The 19,493-nt window shown below is 40.5% G+C and overlaps 1 protein-coding gene across 2 annotated transcripts in view; it reads left to right on the forward strand.

The window, feature by feature from the left end:
- Positions 1-19,493, forward strand: part of KIF6 (kinesin family member 6) — a 422,715-nt gene that overhangs the window by 188,876 nt on the left and 214,346 nt on the right. For both annotated transcript variants that reach the window (XM_078055376.1, XM_078055377.1), the window contains 2 exons: positions 17,776-17,881; positions 18,967-19,105. In XM_078055376.1, the coding sequence (XP_077911502.1) occupies positions 17,776-17,881; positions 18,967-19,105 (245 nt within the window). The remainder of the gene's footprint in view (positions 1-17,775; positions 17,882-18,966; positions 19,106-19,493) is intronic.

Consider the following 19,493-nt stretch of genomic DNA (forward strand, 5'->3'; position numbering starts at 1 on the left):
TGTCTGTGAGTCCATTTGGTCCAGTGTGTCATTTAAAGTCTTTATTTCCTTGTTGATCTTTTGCTTAGATGATCTGTCCATTTCAGTGAGGGGGGTGTTAAAGTCCCCCACTATTATTGTATTGTTGTCAATGTGTTTCTTTGCTTTTGTTATTAATTGCCTTATATAATTGGCTGCTCCCACGTTAGGGGCATAGATATTTACAATTGTTAGATCTTCTTGTTAGATAGACCCTTTAAGTAGGATATAGTGTCCTTCCCCATCTCTTATTACAGTCTTTGGTTTAAAATCTAATTTGTCTGATACAAGGATTGCCACCCCAGCTTTCTTTTGGTGTCCATTAGCTTGGTAAATGGTTTTCCACCCCCTCACTTTCAATCTGGAGGTGTCTTTGGGTCTCAAATGAGTCTCTTGCAGACAGCATATCAGTGGGTCTTGTTTTTTAATCCAATCTGAGAGCCTGTGTCTTTTGATTGGGGCATTTAGCCCATTCACATTCAGGGTAACTATTGAAAGATATGAATTTAGTGCCATTGTATTGCCTGTAAGGTAACTGTTACTGTATATTGTCTGTGTTCCTTTCTGGTCTATGTTGCTTTTAGGCTCTCTCTTTGCTTAGAGGACCCCTTTCAATATTTCTTTCTTACAATGCTTTCTTATGAACTAGGATTCCACTTTAGTCCTCCCTCATGGGATATTTCCTAGAATATATGCTTTCTGATCAAACTATACTGAAGAAATTGTCTTCTAAAGAAAAATCAAGAAGGAAAAATGGATTAACATAGCTTCTAACCTAATAGTGTCTGTTGAAAATATTATGGACACTGAAAACCACAAAATGTTTTTACTCCAAAGAATGGGTATATCCTAGAACTAATAGGGATTTTAAGAGTTCCAGAATTTCTGGGAAAAGTATTCAAGGAAAATACAAGTGGATACCATTTTTTGAAGCCTCATTAAATGGGAACTATAGATCCAGTCCTCCTCATAGTTTACTGAGGAAAGTAGCAACTATGAATATGTCACCTCAATGTTCCTCATGAGAGGATCAGTACACCCATGCCTTGGAATATTATATGGCTATTAAAATGAAATACATAATAATGAAATACATTAATGCATTGAAAATGAAATGACATGGAAGATCTCTGATAAATTGTTTAGAAAAATAATGGTGAGAATACTATTCAGAATGTGATCTCTCAATTTTGTAAAGACAAACACAAAACCTATAAACATAAAGATATAGGTGTCTGCTTGGTTAAAAGCTAGATGAACATATTTAAACTGTTAGCAGTGGATCTCCCAAGCTATTGAGAGTGAGTAGAGGAGATGTGAGTGGTAGCATGCTGTAGGGGAGAGGGGGACAGAGAGGCACATTTACTTTTGAATTTATTCATATCTGTGTTGTTTGGAATTGTTCTCATAAACATGTATTTTTATAATATATGAAAAGCCATAAAAAATCTTTGTATCAGAAATTAATCTTTCTGTGTGTCTGGTGGTTTGAAGCTCTATTATACAAAGAAACATGGTATCAATCAGCAAATAGTGCAAATAACAAGCATTCCTCCACCTGAAGAAACTCCTTAAACAATATAAATTGTCGGAGGGGGGAAAGATGGCGGAGGAGTAGGGGACCCTATTTCAACTGGTCCCCGGAATTGAGCTTGATATCTACCAGACCACTCTGAGCACCCACAAAACCAGCCTGAGATGTAAGAAGATCTGGATCTCTACAAACAGAACATCGCAGGCGGTTGGTTTTGAGGTACGAAGCGGAGAGCCGTGATTCTGCGGGCAGATATCAGAGGATAAACGGCAGCGGGAGGGAGCCTGGACGTGGGGATCCTGCACCGCTGGTGAGTGACAGCCTCACGCGCTGCGGTTGGGCACAGACTCGCAGACCGGTAGCGTCGGGAAAGGACTTTAGGGCAGCCCCCAGGGTGGAGGACCAGACCGGCGGGGTCGCGCGCACGTCACGCGCACGGGAACTGCAGCCCCCGGACAGAAACCCGGAGCGTCGGTCACGCGCACGCGAACTGCAGCCTCCAAGACGGAAACCTGGTGTGCCGGGGTCCCGCCGGTGAACTGCAACCTCCGGGGTGGAAACCCGGAGCAGCGGAGTTGCGCACACGCGAACTGGAGTCCCCGGGACAGGACCCCAAGCGGCGGAGTCGCGCGCGCACGCACGCGCGTGATCTGGGAGCGGCTGGTGGTTTTAGAAGCACAAAAGGCAGAGACATGCCCCGACCTGGAGGCAGGACTGGGAGCGCTGCGGAGGGGTGCACAAACCAGGACGCTGCAGTTTATAGCAGCACAGACAGAAATGGAGACGGTGTGGCCTGGAGAGCTCACTGAAGAACAGACTGAGGTCTCTCTGCTCTGAGGCAGACGGTTGGAAACGGTCTCTTCGGCTCTGACTCATGGAAGAGACGCAGAAAGCCGCCAGGGAAAGGTGCCAGAGAACAAAAGCCCCAAAGACTGATTCCCACTGAGCCCATCCCCCGCCACAGGGGCGCAGGGCAACTTCGCCCAAACAGGGTTGCCTGAGTAACATCGCGGCAGGCCCCTCCTGCAGAAGACAGGCTGGGAAAACAAGAGGCCAGCAACCCTAAGGTCCCAAGAAAACAGGTGCATCTTGCTTGGGTTCTGGTCAATAATTTGGACTCTATACATTCCCTCAAACACCCATCAACAGAATGACTAGGAGGAGGAGCCCACAAAACAGAAAAGACTCAGAGATTATGACTTATGCTGCAGATTTACAAATGGATGCAGATATAACCAAGATGTAGGAGATGGAATTCAGGCTAGCAATTGTGAAGACAATGGCTAGAATGGAGAAATCAATTAATGGCAACATAGAGTCTCTAAGGGCAGAAATAAAAGGTGAATTGGCAGAACTTAAAAATACTATCAATGAGATCCAATCCAATCTAGATAATCTAACAGCTAGGGTAACTGAGACAGAAGAGAGAATAAGTGATCTGGAAGTCAGTATAATAGATAAAAAGGGAAAAGAGGAGGCCAGGGAAAAACAACTCAGAATCCATGAAAATAGAATCAGAGAAATAAGTGACACCATGAGGCGTTCCAATGTCAGAATTATTGGAATCCCAGAGGGAGTGGAGAGAGAGAGAGGGCTAGAAGATGTATTTGAGCAAATCGTAGCTGAGAACTTCCCTAATCTGGGGAATGAAACAAACATTTGAGTCCTAGAGGCAGAGAGGACCCCTCCTCAGATCAAGGAAAACAGGCCAACACCCCGGCATGTAATAGTAAAACTTGCAAATCTTAGAACCAAGGAAACCATCTTAAGGGCAGTTAGGGGGAAGAGATTCCTTACGTACAGAGGGAGGAACATCAGAATAACATCAGACCTATCCACAAAGACCTGGCAAGCCAGAAAGGCCTGGCAAGACATATTCAGGGTACTAAATGAGAAGAACATGCAGCCAAGAATACTTTATCTGGCAAGGCTTTCATTTAGAATGGATGGAGAGATGCAGAGCTTCCACGACCGGCAGAAGTTGAAAGAATATGTGACCACTAAGCCGGCCCTGCAAGAAATATTAAGGGGGGTTCTATAATAGGAGAAAGACCCCAAGAGTGATCTACAACAGAAATTTACAGGGACAATCTATAAAAACAACGTCTTCACAGGCAACATTATGACAATTAATTCATATCTTTCAATAATCACTCTCAACGTGAATGGCCTAAACGCTCCCATAAAACGGCACAGGGTTGCAGATTGGATAAAAAGACAGGATCCATCCATATGCTGTCTACAAGAGACTCATTTTGAACCTAAAGATACATCCAGACTGAAAGTGAAGGGATGAAGATCGATCTTCCATGCCAGCGGACCTCAAAAGAAAGCTGGGGTAGCAATTCTTATGTCGGACAAATTAGATTTTAAACTAAAGTCTGTAATAAGAGACACAGAAGGACACTATATCATTCTTAAAGGGTCTATCCAACAAGAAGATCTAACAATTGTAGATATCTATGCGCCCAACATGGGAGCAGCCATCTACATAAGCCAACTGTTAACCAAAATAAAGAGTCATATTGATAACAATACGTTAATTGTAGGAGACCTCAATACTCCACTCTCAGCAATGGACAGATCATCTAAGCAGAAAATCAACAAGGAAACGAGAGCTTTGAATGATACATTGGACCAGATGGACCTCATAGATATTTACAGAACATTCCACCCTAAAACAACAGAATACTCATTCTTCTCGAGCGCACAAGGAACTTTCTCCAGAATAGACCATATACTGGGTCACAAATCAGCTCTCAACCGATACCAAAAGATTGAGATTATTCCCTGCATATTCTCAGACCACAATGCTCTAAAACTGGAACTCAATCACAAGAAAAAATCTGGCAGAAATTCAGACACTTGGAAGCTAAAGACCACTCTGCTCAAGAATGTTTGGGTCAACCAAGAAATCAAAGAAGAACTTAAACAATTCATGGAAATCAATGAGAATGAAAACACAGCGGTCCAAAACCTATGGGATACTGCAAAGGCGGTCCTAAGGCAGAAATATATAGCCATCCAAGCCTCACTCAAAAAAATAGAAAAATCCCAAATTCACCAACTAACTCTACACCTTAAAGAACTAGAGAAAAAGCAACAAATGACACCTAAGCCACGCACTAGAAGAGAAATAATTAAAATTAGAGCAGAAATCAATGAATTAGAAACCAGAAACACAGTAGATCAGATCAACGAAACTAGAAGTTGGTTCTTTGAAAGAATTAACAAGATTGATAAACCACTGGCCAGACTTATCCAAAAGAAGAGAGAAAGGACCCAAATTAATAAAATTATGAATGAAAGGGGAGAGATCACGACCAACACCAGGGAAATAGAAACAATTATTAGAAATTATTATCAACAACTATATGCCAATAAACTGAGCAATCTGGATGAAATGGAGGCCTTCCTGGAAACCTATAAGCTGCCAAGACTGAAACAGGAAGAAATTGACAACCTGAATAGGCCAATAACCAGTAACGAGATTGAAGCAGTGATCAAAAACCTCCCAAAAAACAAGAGTCCAGGGCCTGATGGATTCCCTGGGGAATTCTACCTACCATTCAAAGAAGAAATAATACCTATTCTACTGAAGCTGTTTCAAAAAATAGAAACAGAAGGAAAACTTCCAAACTCATTCTATGAGGCCAGCATTACCTTAATCCCCAAACCAGGCAAAGACCCCATCAAAAAGGAGAATTTCAGACCGATATCCCTGATGAATATGGATTCCAAAATCCTCCACAAAATCCTAGCTAATAGGATCCAACAATACATTAAAAGCATCATCCACCACGACCAAGTGGGATTTATCCCCGGGATGCAAGGGTGGTTCAACATTCACAAATCAATCAATGTGATAGAACACATTAATAAGAGGAGGGAGAAGAACCATATGGTCCTCTCAATTGATGCAGAAAAAGCCTTTGACAAAATACAACATCCTTTCCTGATTAAAACTCTCCAGAGTATAGGGATAGAGGAAACATTCCTCAAGCTCATAAAATCCATCTATGAAAAACCCACAGCGAATATCATCCTCAATGGGGAAAAGCTGAGAGCCTTTCCCTTAAGATCAGGAACACGTCAAGGGTGCCCACTCTCACCACTGTTGTTCAACATAGTACTAGAAGTCCTAGCAACAGCAATCAGACAACAAAAAGAAATAAAAGGTATTCAAATTGGCAAAGAAGAAGTCAAACTCTCTCTTTTCGCAGACGACATGATACTTTATGTGGAAAACCCCAAAGACTCCACCCCCAAATTACTAGAACTCATCCAGCAATTCAGTAATGTGGCAGGATACAAAATCAATGCACAGAAATCAGTTGCTTTCTTATACACTAACAACGCAACTGTAGAAAGAGAAATTAAAGAAATGATTCCATTTACAAGAGCACCAAAAACCATAAGATACCTCGGAATAAACCTAACCAAAGAGGTAAAGGATCTATACTCTAGGAACTACAAAACACTCATGAAAGAAATTGAAGAAGACACAAAAAGATGGAAAAATATTCCATGCTCATGGATCGGAAGAATAAACATTGTTAAAATGTCTATGCTACCCAGAGCAATCTATACCTTCAGTGCCATCCCGATCAAAATTCCAATGACATTTTTCAAAGTGCTGTAACAAACAATCCTAAAATTTGTATGGAATCAGAAAAGATCCCGAATCGCCAAGGAAATGTTGAAAAAGAAAAACAAAGCTGGGGGCATCACGTTGCCCGATTTCAAGCTATATTACAAAACAGTGATCACCAAGACAGCATGGTACTGGCACAAAAACAGACATACAGACCAATGGAACAGAATAGAGAACCCAGGTATGGACCCTCAACTCTATAGTCAAATAATCTTTGACAAAGCAGGATAAAACATGCAATGGAAAAAAGACAGTCTCTTCAATAAATGGTGCTGGGAAAATTGGACAGCCACATGCAGAAGAATGAAACTCGACCATTCTCTAACACCATTCACAAAGATAAACTCAAAGTGGATGAAAGACCTCAATGTGAGACAGGAATCCATCAAAATCCTAGAGGAGAACATAGGCAGTAACCTCTTTGACATCACCCATAGCAACTTCTTTCAAGATACCTCTCCAAAAGCTAGTGAAACAAAAGCAAAAATGAACTTTTGGGACTTCATCAAGATAAAAAGCTTCTGCACAGCAAAGGAAACAGTCAACAAAACAAAGAGGCAACCCACAGAATGGGAGAAGATATTTGCAAATGACACTACAGATAAAGGGCTGGTATCCAAAATCTATAAAGAACTTCTCAAACTCAACACCCAAAAAACAAATAATCAAATCAAAAAGTGGGCAGAAGAGATGAACAGACACTTCTCTGAAGAAGACATACAAATGGCTAACAGACACATGAAAAATGTTCATCATCATTAGCCATCAGGGAAATCCAAATCAAAACCACACTGAAATACCACCTTACACCAGTTAGAATGGCAAAAATGGACAAGGAAAGAAACAACAAATGTTGGAGAGGTTGTGGAGAAAGGTGAACCCTCTTACACTGTTGGTGGGAATGCAAGTTGGTACAGCCACTTTGGAAAACAGTGTGGAGGTGCTTCAAAAATTTAAAAATAGAGCTACCCTACGACCAGCAATTGCACTGCTGGGTATTTACCCCAAAGACACAGATGTAGTGAAAAGAAGGGCCATATGCACCCCAATGTTCATAGCAGCAATGTCTGCAATAGTCAAACTGTGGAAAGAGCCGAGATGCCCTTCAACAGATGAATGGATAAAGAAGATGTGGTCCATATATACAATGGAATATTACTCAGCCATCAGAAAAGATGTATACCCAACTTTTACATCAACATGGATGGGACTGGAGGAGATTATGCTAAGTGAAATAAGTCAAGCAGAGAAAGTCATTTATCATATGGTTTCACTTATTTGTGGAACATAAGGAATAACATGGAGGACATTAAGAGAAGGAAGGGAAAAATGGGCGGGGGGAATTGGAGGGAGAGATGAACCATGAGAGACTATGGACCTGAGAAGCAAACAGGGTTTTAACGGGGAGGGGGGAGGGGGGATTGGTTAGCCCAGTGATGGGTATTAAGGAGGGCACGTACTGCATGGAGCACTGGGTGTCGTACGAAAACAATGGATCGTGGATCACTACATCAAAAACTAATGATGTATTGTATGGTGACTAACATAACATAATAAAATTAAAATAAATAAATAAATAAAAAATAATATAAATTGTCTCACACTTGTAAATATCAGCTGTCACATGTCACAGATTATAGGAAGAGATAAAAATGAAGTCCAAAGCTGCTATAGATGGAAATCATTACATCTAGTTTGAGTGGGCTAATAGTAACAGCGGAAGGGAAATGTGTACAGGTAAAAAAGATGCTGAAAGTACGTAAATATTTTCATAATGTGAGAAAGATGGGGTGCCTGGGTGGCTCGGTCAGCTAAGCATCTGCCTTCAGCTCAGGTCATGATCCCAGAGTCCTGGGAGCAAGACTGCATTGGGCTCCCTGCTCAGCGGGGAATCTGCTCCTCCCTCTCCCTCTGCCTGCCACTCCCCTCCACTCATGCTCTCGCTCTCATTCTCAAATAAATAATAAAGACTTTAAGAAAGATAATAATGTGAGAAAGATATGCTGCTGCTGTATTATGATAGTTAGCATCTTAGATACTGATCACCATCCTTACGCCTTCCTTTTCAAGAATTCCATCCCAACATGGAGAATGATTTCCATGTAAATGAATGCATTAACTAAAGAACACATTTGTACTGAGAACTTAATGTGTGCACTGCTTTAGGCGGGGGAGGGAGCACAAAGATGAATAAGAGCCAAGCATTGCCTCCTGGTGCTTGTAATCTGATGGGAGAGCTAAGGTGGTGCACTGGCTCTGAAGTGCAATGGGGACTGTAGTAAACACACAAATGCATAAACTAAACTAGGACTTCAGAATAGAGGGGATGGACGCCCCCTCCAAGGGGAGGTGTTTTGTTTTGATTTTGCTTTAGAATAGAAAAAAACCTGAACATCATTGTAAGCAGAGGGGAAAGAGTCATATGGAGATGTGACAATGAGGTAAAATAAAGGAGGTGATGAATAGGAGGTAGCCCTGATAGAAGCCTGAAGAGAGCCCGTGGAGAGAGGACAGCCATGAGGAGGAGGAAGGATATTACACAAAACATGTAAAAGAAAGAAGGGGGCCTGAATGGTGAGGCAGAGATGCTCTGGGAGGTGAAAGAAGAGGAAACCGGAAGAGTCCATTTATAACAAGTTTGACTTTCTCTGTCTAGTGGTAAGTTACAATATTGACAGAATGAGAGTCGTGGTAGGCTTGGAAAGACATGGAACAGCCACTGTGAAGTATATAAGTCAACCAGGGATTAGTATTTTTGTATTCCTTGGGTTAATACCTAGTAGTGCAATTGCCAGATTGTAGGGTATTTCCATTTTTAACTTTTTTAGGAAGCTCCATACTCTTTCCAGAGTGGCTGCACCAGTTTGCATTCCCACTAACATTGCACGAGGGTTCTCCTTTTTCCACATCCTCACTAACACCTGTTGTCTCTTGTGTTGTTGATTTTAGCCATTCTGAAAGGTGTGCAGTGATATCTCATTGTAGTTTTGATTTGTATTTCCCTGATAATCAGTGATGTTGAACATCTTTTCACGTGTCTGTTGGCCATCTGGATGTCTTCTTTGGAAAAATCTCTATGCATGTCTTCTGCCCATTTTTAAATTGGATTATTCATTTTTGGGTGTTGAGTTTTAGAAGTTCTTTATATTTTTTAGATACTAACCCTTTATCAGAAATGTCATTTCCAAATATCTTCTCCCATCCAGTAGGTTGCCTTTTAGTTTTGTTGATTATTTCCTTTGCTGTGCAGAAGCTTTTTATTTTGATATAGTCCTAATAGTTTGGTTTTGCTTTTGTTTCCCTTGCCACAGGAGACATATCTAGAAGGAGTTGCTACAGCCAATGTCAAAGAGGTTACTGCTTGTGTTGTCCTCTAGGACTTTTATGGTTTCGGGTCCCACAGTTAGGTCTTTAATCCATTTTGAATTTATTTTTGTGTATGGTGTAAGAAAGTGGTCCAGTTTTATTCTTTTGCATGTTGCTGTTCACCCCAATGTTTATAGCAGCACTATCTACAGTAGTCAAATTATGGAAACAGCCCAAGTGTCCATCGATTGATGAATGCATGAAGAAGATGTAGTATATATATATGCAATGGAATATTTTTCAGCCCTAAAAAAGAATGAAATCTGGCCATTTGCAACGAGGTGGTTGGAGCTAAAGGGTATAATGCTAAGTGAAGTAAGTCAAAGAAAGACAAACACCATATGATTCCACTCATATTGGAATTTAAGATACAAAACAAATGAGCAAAGTGGGAAAAATAGAGGCAAACCAAGAAGCAGACTCAACTATAGAGAATAAACTGATGGTTACCAGAGGAGAGGTGGGTGGGGGGATGGGTGAAACAGGTGATGGAGATTAAGGAGGGCACTTGTAGTGATGAGCACCAGGTGATGTAGTGAAGTATGGAATCACTATATTGTCCACCTGAAATTAGTATTACACAGTATGTTAACTAACTGGAATTTCAATAAAAACATAAAAAAAAAAAATAAGTCAACCAGGGATGATTAGCAGGATTGTGGAGCATCACTGAGGTCCAAACTGATGAGGCATGGCATGAATCTTTAATGAAACTAATAAAAAGAAAACTTTTGCATTACTTTCTCTGGCATTGTGGCAACTAGGCATAGAGGCATGGAAATTCAGCTTCATGAGAATGCATGTTTTGTAGAAATCAAATGATTCTTCAGTTGAAAGCTGTGTGTGAAAATTTATCGGGAAGTGAGAAGCAAGATGGCGGAGGAGTAGGAGACCTAAATTTTGTCTGGTCCCAGGAATTCAGCTAGATAGGGACCAAACCATTCTGAACACCTACGAACTCAACAGAAGATTGAAGAAAAGAGTAGCAGCAACTCTCTGAACAGAAAAGCGACCACTTTCTGGAAGGTAGGACGTGTGGAGAAGTGAATCCAAGGCAATATTCAGGAAGATAGACAGCGGGGGAGGGAGCCTCCGTCAGCTGCTATCGGCAAGTGATAGAGCAGCAGAGCACAAAATCGGAACTTTTAGAAGTCTGCTCCGCTGAGGGACGTCGCTCCAGTGGCTAAGCGGGGGGTGGAACCCTCGCTGGGACAGTGTGGTCTCAGGACCCTCAGGGTCAAAGGAAGACCAGGGGTGACTGAGTGCGGCAGAGCTCCCAGGTATTGGAGTGGGAAGCCGGTGGCAGAGACAGAGCCGAGGCGGAGGCTCTAAGCTCGGAGTTGCCATAAACTGTGATCTGCGGCACAGTCAGGTTACTGCTCCTCCAGTAGGGACCCAACAAGCTGCAGATCCAGGGAGACTCCCCTTCCTCCCCTGGGAGGAGCAGCACGGGAGCACACCGCAGGGATCTGCTGGGTTTGGAGACTCCACACAGGGTCGGGTGCGAGAGATAGAAATGCTCAGTCACAGCCGGGTGAGCACGGAGTGTGGCCGGAGACCGGCGAGACGGGAGTGATTGACTGCTTTTCTCTGGGGGCGCACTGAGGAATGGGGCCCCAAGTTCTCGGCTCCTTTGGGGTGGAGATTGGGAGGCCGCCATTTTCACTCTCGGCCTCCAAAGCTGTACAGAGAGCTTGCAGGGAACAAAAGCTCCCGAGAGCAAACCCCAGCAGATTACTTAGCCCGGACCTGGCAAGGGCGGGGCAATTCCGCTTCCAGCAAAGACATTTGGGAACCATGGCAACAGGCCCCTCCCCCAGAAGATCAGCAAGAACAGCCAGCCAAGACCAAGTTTACCAATCAATGAGAACAGCAGAACTCCAGCGCTAGGGGAATACAGCACATAGAATTCGTGGCTTTTTTACCATGATTCTTTAGTCTTTCAAAGTTAATTTTTTTAATTTTCTTTTTTTCGTTTTCTTTTTTTTTTAGTTTTTCTTTTTCCCTGTTTCAACCAACATCTTGTCAATCCTTTTTTTAAAAATCGTTTTTATTTTTCATTTTTAGAGTCGTATTCAATCCCTTCATAGTAGTTAACCTTATTTTTGGTATATATATATGTTGTTCTCTCTTTAAAATTTTGGGATACAGTTTCTTCTAACAGACTAAAATATACCCTAAATCTCTAGTGTATGGCTTTGTTCTAGTCTCCTGCCTGATCACATTCTCTCCCATTTTTTTTAATTCCTCTTCTTTCTTCTTTCAACCAACTTCTTATCTTATCAATTCCTTTTATAAAAACCTTTTATAATTTTCATCATTATAGTCATATTCCATCCCTTCATTGTATTTACCCTTCTTTTTATACATTTATAAGTTTTTCTTTCCTTAAAATTTGGGAGGCAGTTTCTTCTAACAGACCAAAATATGCCCAAAATCTAGTGTGTGGCACTGATCTATGCACCAGCCTTATCATATTTGATCATATTCTTTTTTTTTTAATCTTTTTCTTTTTTCTTTTTTCTTTTTTTCTTTTTTCTTTCTTTCCCTTTCTTTTCCCCCAGTTTCAGTCTCTTCTGATTTGTTTAGTGTATATTTCTCTGGGGTCTTTGTTACCCTGTTAGCATTTTGTTCTTTTATTCATCTGTTCTCCTCTGGACAAAATGACAAGATGGAAAAAATCACCTCAACAAAAAGAACAAGAGGTAGTACCGACTGCGAGGGACCTACTCAATATGGACATTAGTACAATGTCGGATCGAGAGTTCAGAATCATTACTTTAAAGATACTAGCTGGGCTTGAAAAAAGCATGGAAGTTATTAGAGAAACCCTTTCTGGAGAAATAAAAGAACTAAAATCTAACCAAGTCGAAATCAAAAAGGCTATTAATGAGGTGTGATCAAAAGTGGAGGCTTTAACTGAATGGAACACTGGGTGTTATACGCAAACAATGAATCATGGAACACTACATCAAATACTAATGATGTAATGTATGATGATTAACATAACAATAAAAAAATTTTAAAAAATGGAGGCTCTAACTGCTAGGATAAATAAGGCAGAAAAGAGAATTAGTGATATAGAAGACCAAATGATGGAAAATAAAGAAGCTGAGAAAAAGATAAACAACTACTCGATCATGAGGGCAGAATTCGAGAGAGAAGCGATACCATAAGATGAAACAGTATTAGAATAATTGGGATCCCAGAAGAAGAAGAAAGAGAGAGAGGGGCAGAAGGTATATTGGAGCAAATTACAGCAGAGAACTTCCCTAATTTGGGGAAGGAAACAGGCATCAAAATCCAGGAGACACAGAGAACCCCTCTCAAAATCAATAAAAATAGGTCAACACCCCGACATCTAATAGTAAAACTTAGGAGTCTCAGGGACAAAGAGAAAATCCTGAAAGCAGCTCAGGATGAGATCTGTAACCTACAGTGGTAGAAACATTACATTGGCAACAGACCTATCCACAGAGACCTGGCAGGCCAGAAAGGACTGGCGTGATATACTCAGAGCAGTAAATAAGAAAAATATGCAGCCAAGAATACTATATCCAGCTAGGCTGTCAATGAAAATAGAAGGAGATAAAAAGCTTCCAGGACAAACAAAAACTAAAGGAATTTGCAAACACGAAACCAGCCCTACAAGAAATATTGAAAGGGGTCCTCTAAGCAAAGAGAGAGCCTAGAAGTAACATAGACCAGAAAGGAACACAGACAATATACAGTAACAGTCACCTTACAGGCAATACAATGGCACTACTAAATTCATATCTTTCAATAGTTACCCTGAATGTAAATGGGCTAAATGCCCCAATCAAAAGATACGGGGTATCAGATTGGATAAAAAAACAAGACCCATTGATATGCTGTCTGCAAGAGACTCATTTTAGACCCAAAGACACCTCCAGATTGAAAGTGAGGGGTTGAAAACCATTTACCAAGCTAATGGACACCAAAAGAAAGCTGGGGTGGCAATCCTTATATCAGACAAATTAGATTTTAAACCAAAGACTGTAATAAGAGATGAGGAAGGACACTATATCCTACTTAAAGGGTCTATCCAACAAGAAGATCTAACAATTGTAAATATCTATGCCCCTAACATGGGAGCAGCCAATTATATAAGGCAATCAATAACAAAAGCAAAGAAACACATTGACAACAATACAATAATAGTGGGGGACTTCAACACCCCCCTCACTGAAATGGACAGATCATCTAAGCAAAAGATCAACAAGGAAATAAAGACTTTAAATGACACACTGGACCAAATGGACTTCACAGACATATTCAGAACTTTCCCTCCCAAAGCAACGGAATACACATTCTTCTCTAGTGCCCATGGAACATTCTCCAGAATCGATCACATCCTAGGTCATAAATCAGGTCTCAACCAGTACCAAAAGATTGGGATCATTCCCTGCCTATTTTCGGACCACAATGCTTTGAAACTAGAACTCAATCACAAGAGGAAAGTCGGAAAGAACTCAAATATATGGAGGCTAAAGAGCATCCTACTAAAGAATGAATGGGTCAACCAGGAAATTAAAGAAGAGTTAAAAAAAATTCATGGAAACCAATGAAAATGAAAACACAACTGTTCAAAATCTTTGGGATGCAGCAAAGGCAGTCCTAAGAGGAAAGTGTATAGCAATACAAGCCTTTCTCAAGAAACAGGAAAGGTGTCAAATACACAATCTAACCCTACACTGCAAATAAAGCCTAAACCCAGCAGGAGAAGAGAAATAATAAAGATCAGAGCAGAAATCAATGAAATAGAAACCAAAAGAACAGTAGAACAGATCAACGAAACTAGGAGCTGGTTCTTTGAAAGAATTAACAAGATTGATAAACCCCTGGCCAGACTTATCAAAAAGAAAAGAGAACTGACCCAAATCAACAAAATCATGACTGAAAGAGGAGAGATCACAACCAACACCAAAGAAATACAAACAATTATAAGAACATATTATGAGCAACTCTATACCAGCAAATTAGATAACCTGGAAGAAATGGATGCATTCCTAGAGATGTATCAACTTCCAAGGAAGAAAAGAAAACCTGAACAAACCTATAACCACTAGGGAAATTGAAGCAGTCATCAAAACTCTTCCAACAAACAAAAGCCCAGGGCCAGATGGCTTCCCAGGGGAGTTCTACCAAACATTTCAAGAAGAATTAATACCTATTCTTCTGAAACTCTTCCAAAAAATAGAAATGGAAGGAAAACTTCCAAACTCGTTTTATGAGGCCACCATTACCTTTATCCCCAAACCAGACAAAGACCCCATCAAAAAGGAGAATTACAGACCAATATCCTTGATGAACACGAATGCAAAAATTCTCACCAAAATACTAGCCAATAGGATCCAACAGTACATTAAAAGGATTATTCACCACAACCAAGTGGGATTTATCCCTGGGCTGCAAGGTTGGTTCAACATCTGCAAATCAATCAACATGATACAATACATTAACAAAAGAAAGAACAAGAACCATATGATCCTCTCAATAGATGCAGAAAAAGCATTTGACAAAGTACAACATCTTTCTTGATTAAAACTCATCAGAGTATAGGGATAGAGGGTACATACCTCAATATCATAAAAGCCGTCTGTGAAAAACCCACAGCGAATATCCTACTCAATGGGGAAAAACTGAGAGCTTTCCCCCTAAGGTCAGGAACGCGGCAGGGATGTCCACTATCACCCCTGCTATTCAACATAGTATTAGAAGTCCTAGCCACAGCAATCAGACAACAAAAAGAAATAAAAGGCATCTAAATCAGCAAAGAAGAAGTCAAACTCTCACTCTTTGCAGATGATATGATACTTTATGTGGAAAACCCAAAAGACTCCACCCCAAAACTGCTAGAACTCATACAGGAATTCAGTAAAGTGGCAGGATAGAAAATCAACGCACAGAAATCAGTGGCATTCCTATACGCCAACAAGAAGACAGAAGAAAGAGAAATTAAGGAGTCGATCCCATTTACAATTGCACCCAAAACCATAAGATACCTAGGAATAAATCTAACCAAAGAGGCAAAGGATCTGTACTAAGAATACTATAAAATACTCATGAAACAAGTTGAGGAAGACACAAAGAAATGGAAAAACGTTCCATGCTCATGGATTGGAAGAATAAATATTGTGAAGATGTCAATGCTACCTAGAGCAATCTACACATTCAATGCAATCCCCATCAAAATACCACCCACTTTTTCAAAGAAATGGAACAAATAATCCTAAAATTTGTATGGAACCAGAAAAGACCCCGAATAGCCAGAGGAATGTTGAAAAAGAAAAGCAAAGCTGGCGGCATCACAATTCCGGACTTCCAGCTCTATTACAAAGCTATCATCATCAAGACAGTATGGTACTGGCACAAAAACAGACACATAGATCAATGGAACAGAATAGAGAGCCCAGAAATGGACCCTGAACTCTGTGGTCAACTAATCTTTGACAAAGCAGGAAAGAACGTCCAATGGAAAAAAGTCTCTTCAACAAATGGTCTGGGAAAATTGGACAGCCACATGCAGAAGAATGAAACTGGACCATTTCCTTACACCACACACAAAAATAGACTCCAAATGGTTGAAAGCCCTCAATGTGAGACAGGAGTCCATCAAAATCCTAAAGGAGAACACAGGCAGCAACCTCTTCGACCTCAGCCACAGCAACTTCTTCCTAGAAACATCGCCAAAGGCCAGGGAAGCAAGGGCAAAAATGAACTCTTGGGACTTCATCAAGATGAAAAGCTTTTGCACAGCAAAGGAAACAGTCAACAAAACCATAAGACAACTGACAGAATGGGAGAAGATATTTGCAAATTACATATCAGTTAAAGGGCTAGTATCCAAAATCTATAAAGAACTTACCAAACTCAACACCCAAAGAACAAATGATCTAATCAAGAAATGGGTAGAAGACATGAACAGACACTTTTCCAAAGAAGACATCCAAATGGCCAACAGACACATGAAAGAGTGCTCAACATCACTCGGCATCAGGGAAATCCAATTCAAAACCTCAATGAGATACCACCTCACACCAGTCAGAATGGCTAAAATTAACAAATCAGGAAATGACAGATGTTGGCGGGGATGCGGAGAAAGGGGAACCCTCCTACACTGTTGGTGGGAATGCAAGCTGGTGCAACCACTCTGGAAAACAGTATGGAGGTTCCTCAAAAAGTTGAAAATAGAGCTACCCTACAATCCAGCAATTGCACTACTGGGTATTTACCCCAAAGATTCAAATATAGGGATCTGAAGGGGTACGTGCACCCCCATGTTTATAGCAGCAATGTCCACAATAGCCAAACTGTGGAAAGAGCCAAGATGTCCATTTACAGATGAATGGATAAAGAAGATGTGGTATATATATACAAGGGAATATTATGCAGCCATCAAAAGGAATGAGAACTTGCCATTTGCAATGACGTAGATGGAACTGGAGGGTATTATGCTGAGTGAAATAAGTCAATCAGAGAAAGACATGTATCATATGATCTCACTGATATGAGGAATTCTTAATCTCAGGAAACAAACTGAGGTTTGCTGGAGTGGTGGGGGGTGGGAGCCATGGGTGGCTGGGTGATAGACATTGGGGAGGGTATGTGCTATGGTGAGTGCTGTGCATTGTGTAAGACTGTTCAATCACAGACCTGTACCTCCTAAACAAATAATACATTATATGTTAAAAGAAGAAGAAGAAGATAGTAGGAAGGTAAAAATGAAGGGGGGGAAGTCGGAGGGGGAGACGAACCATGAGAGACTATGGACTCTGAGAAAAAACTGAGGGTTCTAGAGGGGAGGGGTGTGGGGGGATTGGTTAGCCTGTTGATGGGTATTAAAGAGGGCATGTACTGAATGGAGCACCGGGTGTTATATGCAAATAGTGAATCATGGAACACTACATCAAAAACTAATGATGTAATGTATGGTGATTAACATAACATAATAAAAAGAAAAGAAAATTTATCGGAAAGTAGTCAAATAATTGCATCATTTCAGATTTCACTTTGTCAATATGTTTCTTTCCCTTTAATTTTTAGTTAAATCAGTTAACTATATTTCCATAAAGAAGTGGGAAAATATCCTGTACTTTGAATGTTAACCAACCAAATAATGCCATTAGAATTTCTAAAGTTTCTAGCTCATCGTTGCTTCTCATACATTATGTATTTTTAGGCTGGAAAAACTAATAACATCCTTTTTGGAAGACCAAGATCCAGAAAGTAGACTAGAGGTTGGCACTGATATGCGTAAAATTCATCACTGTTTCCATCATTTAAAGGTAAAGTTCAGCATTTCCTCTAGTAGAAGGCATTGTCTGCCATGTTGAAACTGCAATGAAGTTTGTCTAGTTGACCAACTCTTAAAAGGCTAGGATCCAGCTTCACATGTCCAGAACGTTATGATCTTCCAACAAGGCTGGGATTATTCTGGAATTTCTTCAAAGGTTATATCTTACCTGCCAGTGAATAAGCTCAGACCATAGACTTGTAATTCTTTTGCCAGGAATCTCTAACTTGTACACAGAATAATTCCATGTTCAAAAACCATTTATTTTCAACATATATCAAGAAAATTGTGTCCTGCGTTTTTCCCAGCTGTTTAGATTTATCCATATAAACCCTCAGTTTTTCTTTGCCTTACATTTTACCTTTCATGATGACACAGTGGGAATATCATTAACTTTTATTTCTACCTCACTTATAATTTGGCATTCTTCACTATGATAATAAACATTTATTGTGAGTCTGCTATGGGCCAGACATTGGGAAAGCAAAATTGAATAAGTTAGTCATGAAGAAGACATATATGTAGAGAATAATTATAACACATGATAAGTGATATTTTTAAAAGTGTGGGGGTTTTAGAGGGGAGAGGGTGGGGGGATGGTTTAGCCCAGTGATGGGTATTAAGGAGGACATGTATTGCATGGAGCACTGGGTGTTATACGCAAACAATGAATCATGGAACACTACATCAAAAACTAATGATGTACTGTATGGTGACTAACATAACATAATAAAATTAAATTAAATTTAAAAAAAGACCTTACAAAAAAAATAAATAAAATAAAAATGTGAAGCAAGTGGTATGGGGTTAAGGAGAAAGAGAAAGAAGTTCAAGAGCGGATCATGTTTGAGTAGGAATTTCTGAGAGAGATGATAGCAGAGAACAGGATGAGGAAGGGGAGGGGAGAGGAGAGAGGGGACAGGGAGAAGGGGAAGGCAGCTGTGTTGCAGAGACAAGGAGGCAAGAAAGGACAGGCACGCCTGATTTGTGCAAGCATTGTCGAAGGCAAAAAGAGTCCAAGAAACTAAGAGATTTGGAAGAGAGGTATGGGCTCTAAGCTCTTATTTCATCTTACAGAAACTATTGAATGACAAGAAGATTCATGGAAAAAGCACAGTCTCCTCTGAAATCAAAGATCAAGACTGCCAAGAGCCATTAAAAGAGGAAGAATACCAAAAGCTCCGAGACATTCTACAGCAGAGGGATAATGAAATCAGTATCCTTTCCAAAGCGATTAGAAACTGACCCTCTCCTGGCTTGCAAGAGGGAGGGGAATACTTCTGTGCCTTCTGCTAGCCCCATCATTCTAGCCCCCCACCCTGCTTCCAGTTCACACTGCTTCTTGCCATTTAGGAGAGATCCTTCCCACACAGAGAATGTAGTGACCAGTGAAAAACACAGTTGCTATAAAAGAAACACTTTGACTTTGTTTTTAGCTAGATACAGTTACTATTATGGGGACTATTTCAGTTTATTGAAAAGCGTGGTCTTTTTTACACCATCTCTTAACATGAAATTTTTTTTTTAAATATATTTTTTGGACTACTCCGCTGTGCTCTTTCTGTTTTAGTTCTGAGCCAGTAAGTTAGCTGCTTATCTTTAGC

Source organism: Halichoerus grypus, chromosome 9 (genome assembly GCF_964656455.1).
Source record: "Halichoerus grypus chromosome 9, mHalGry1.hap1.1, whole genome shotgun sequence".
Classification (NCBI taxonomy): domain Eukaryota; kingdom Metazoa; phylum Chordata; class Mammalia; order Carnivora; family Phocidae; genus Halichoerus; species Halichoerus grypus.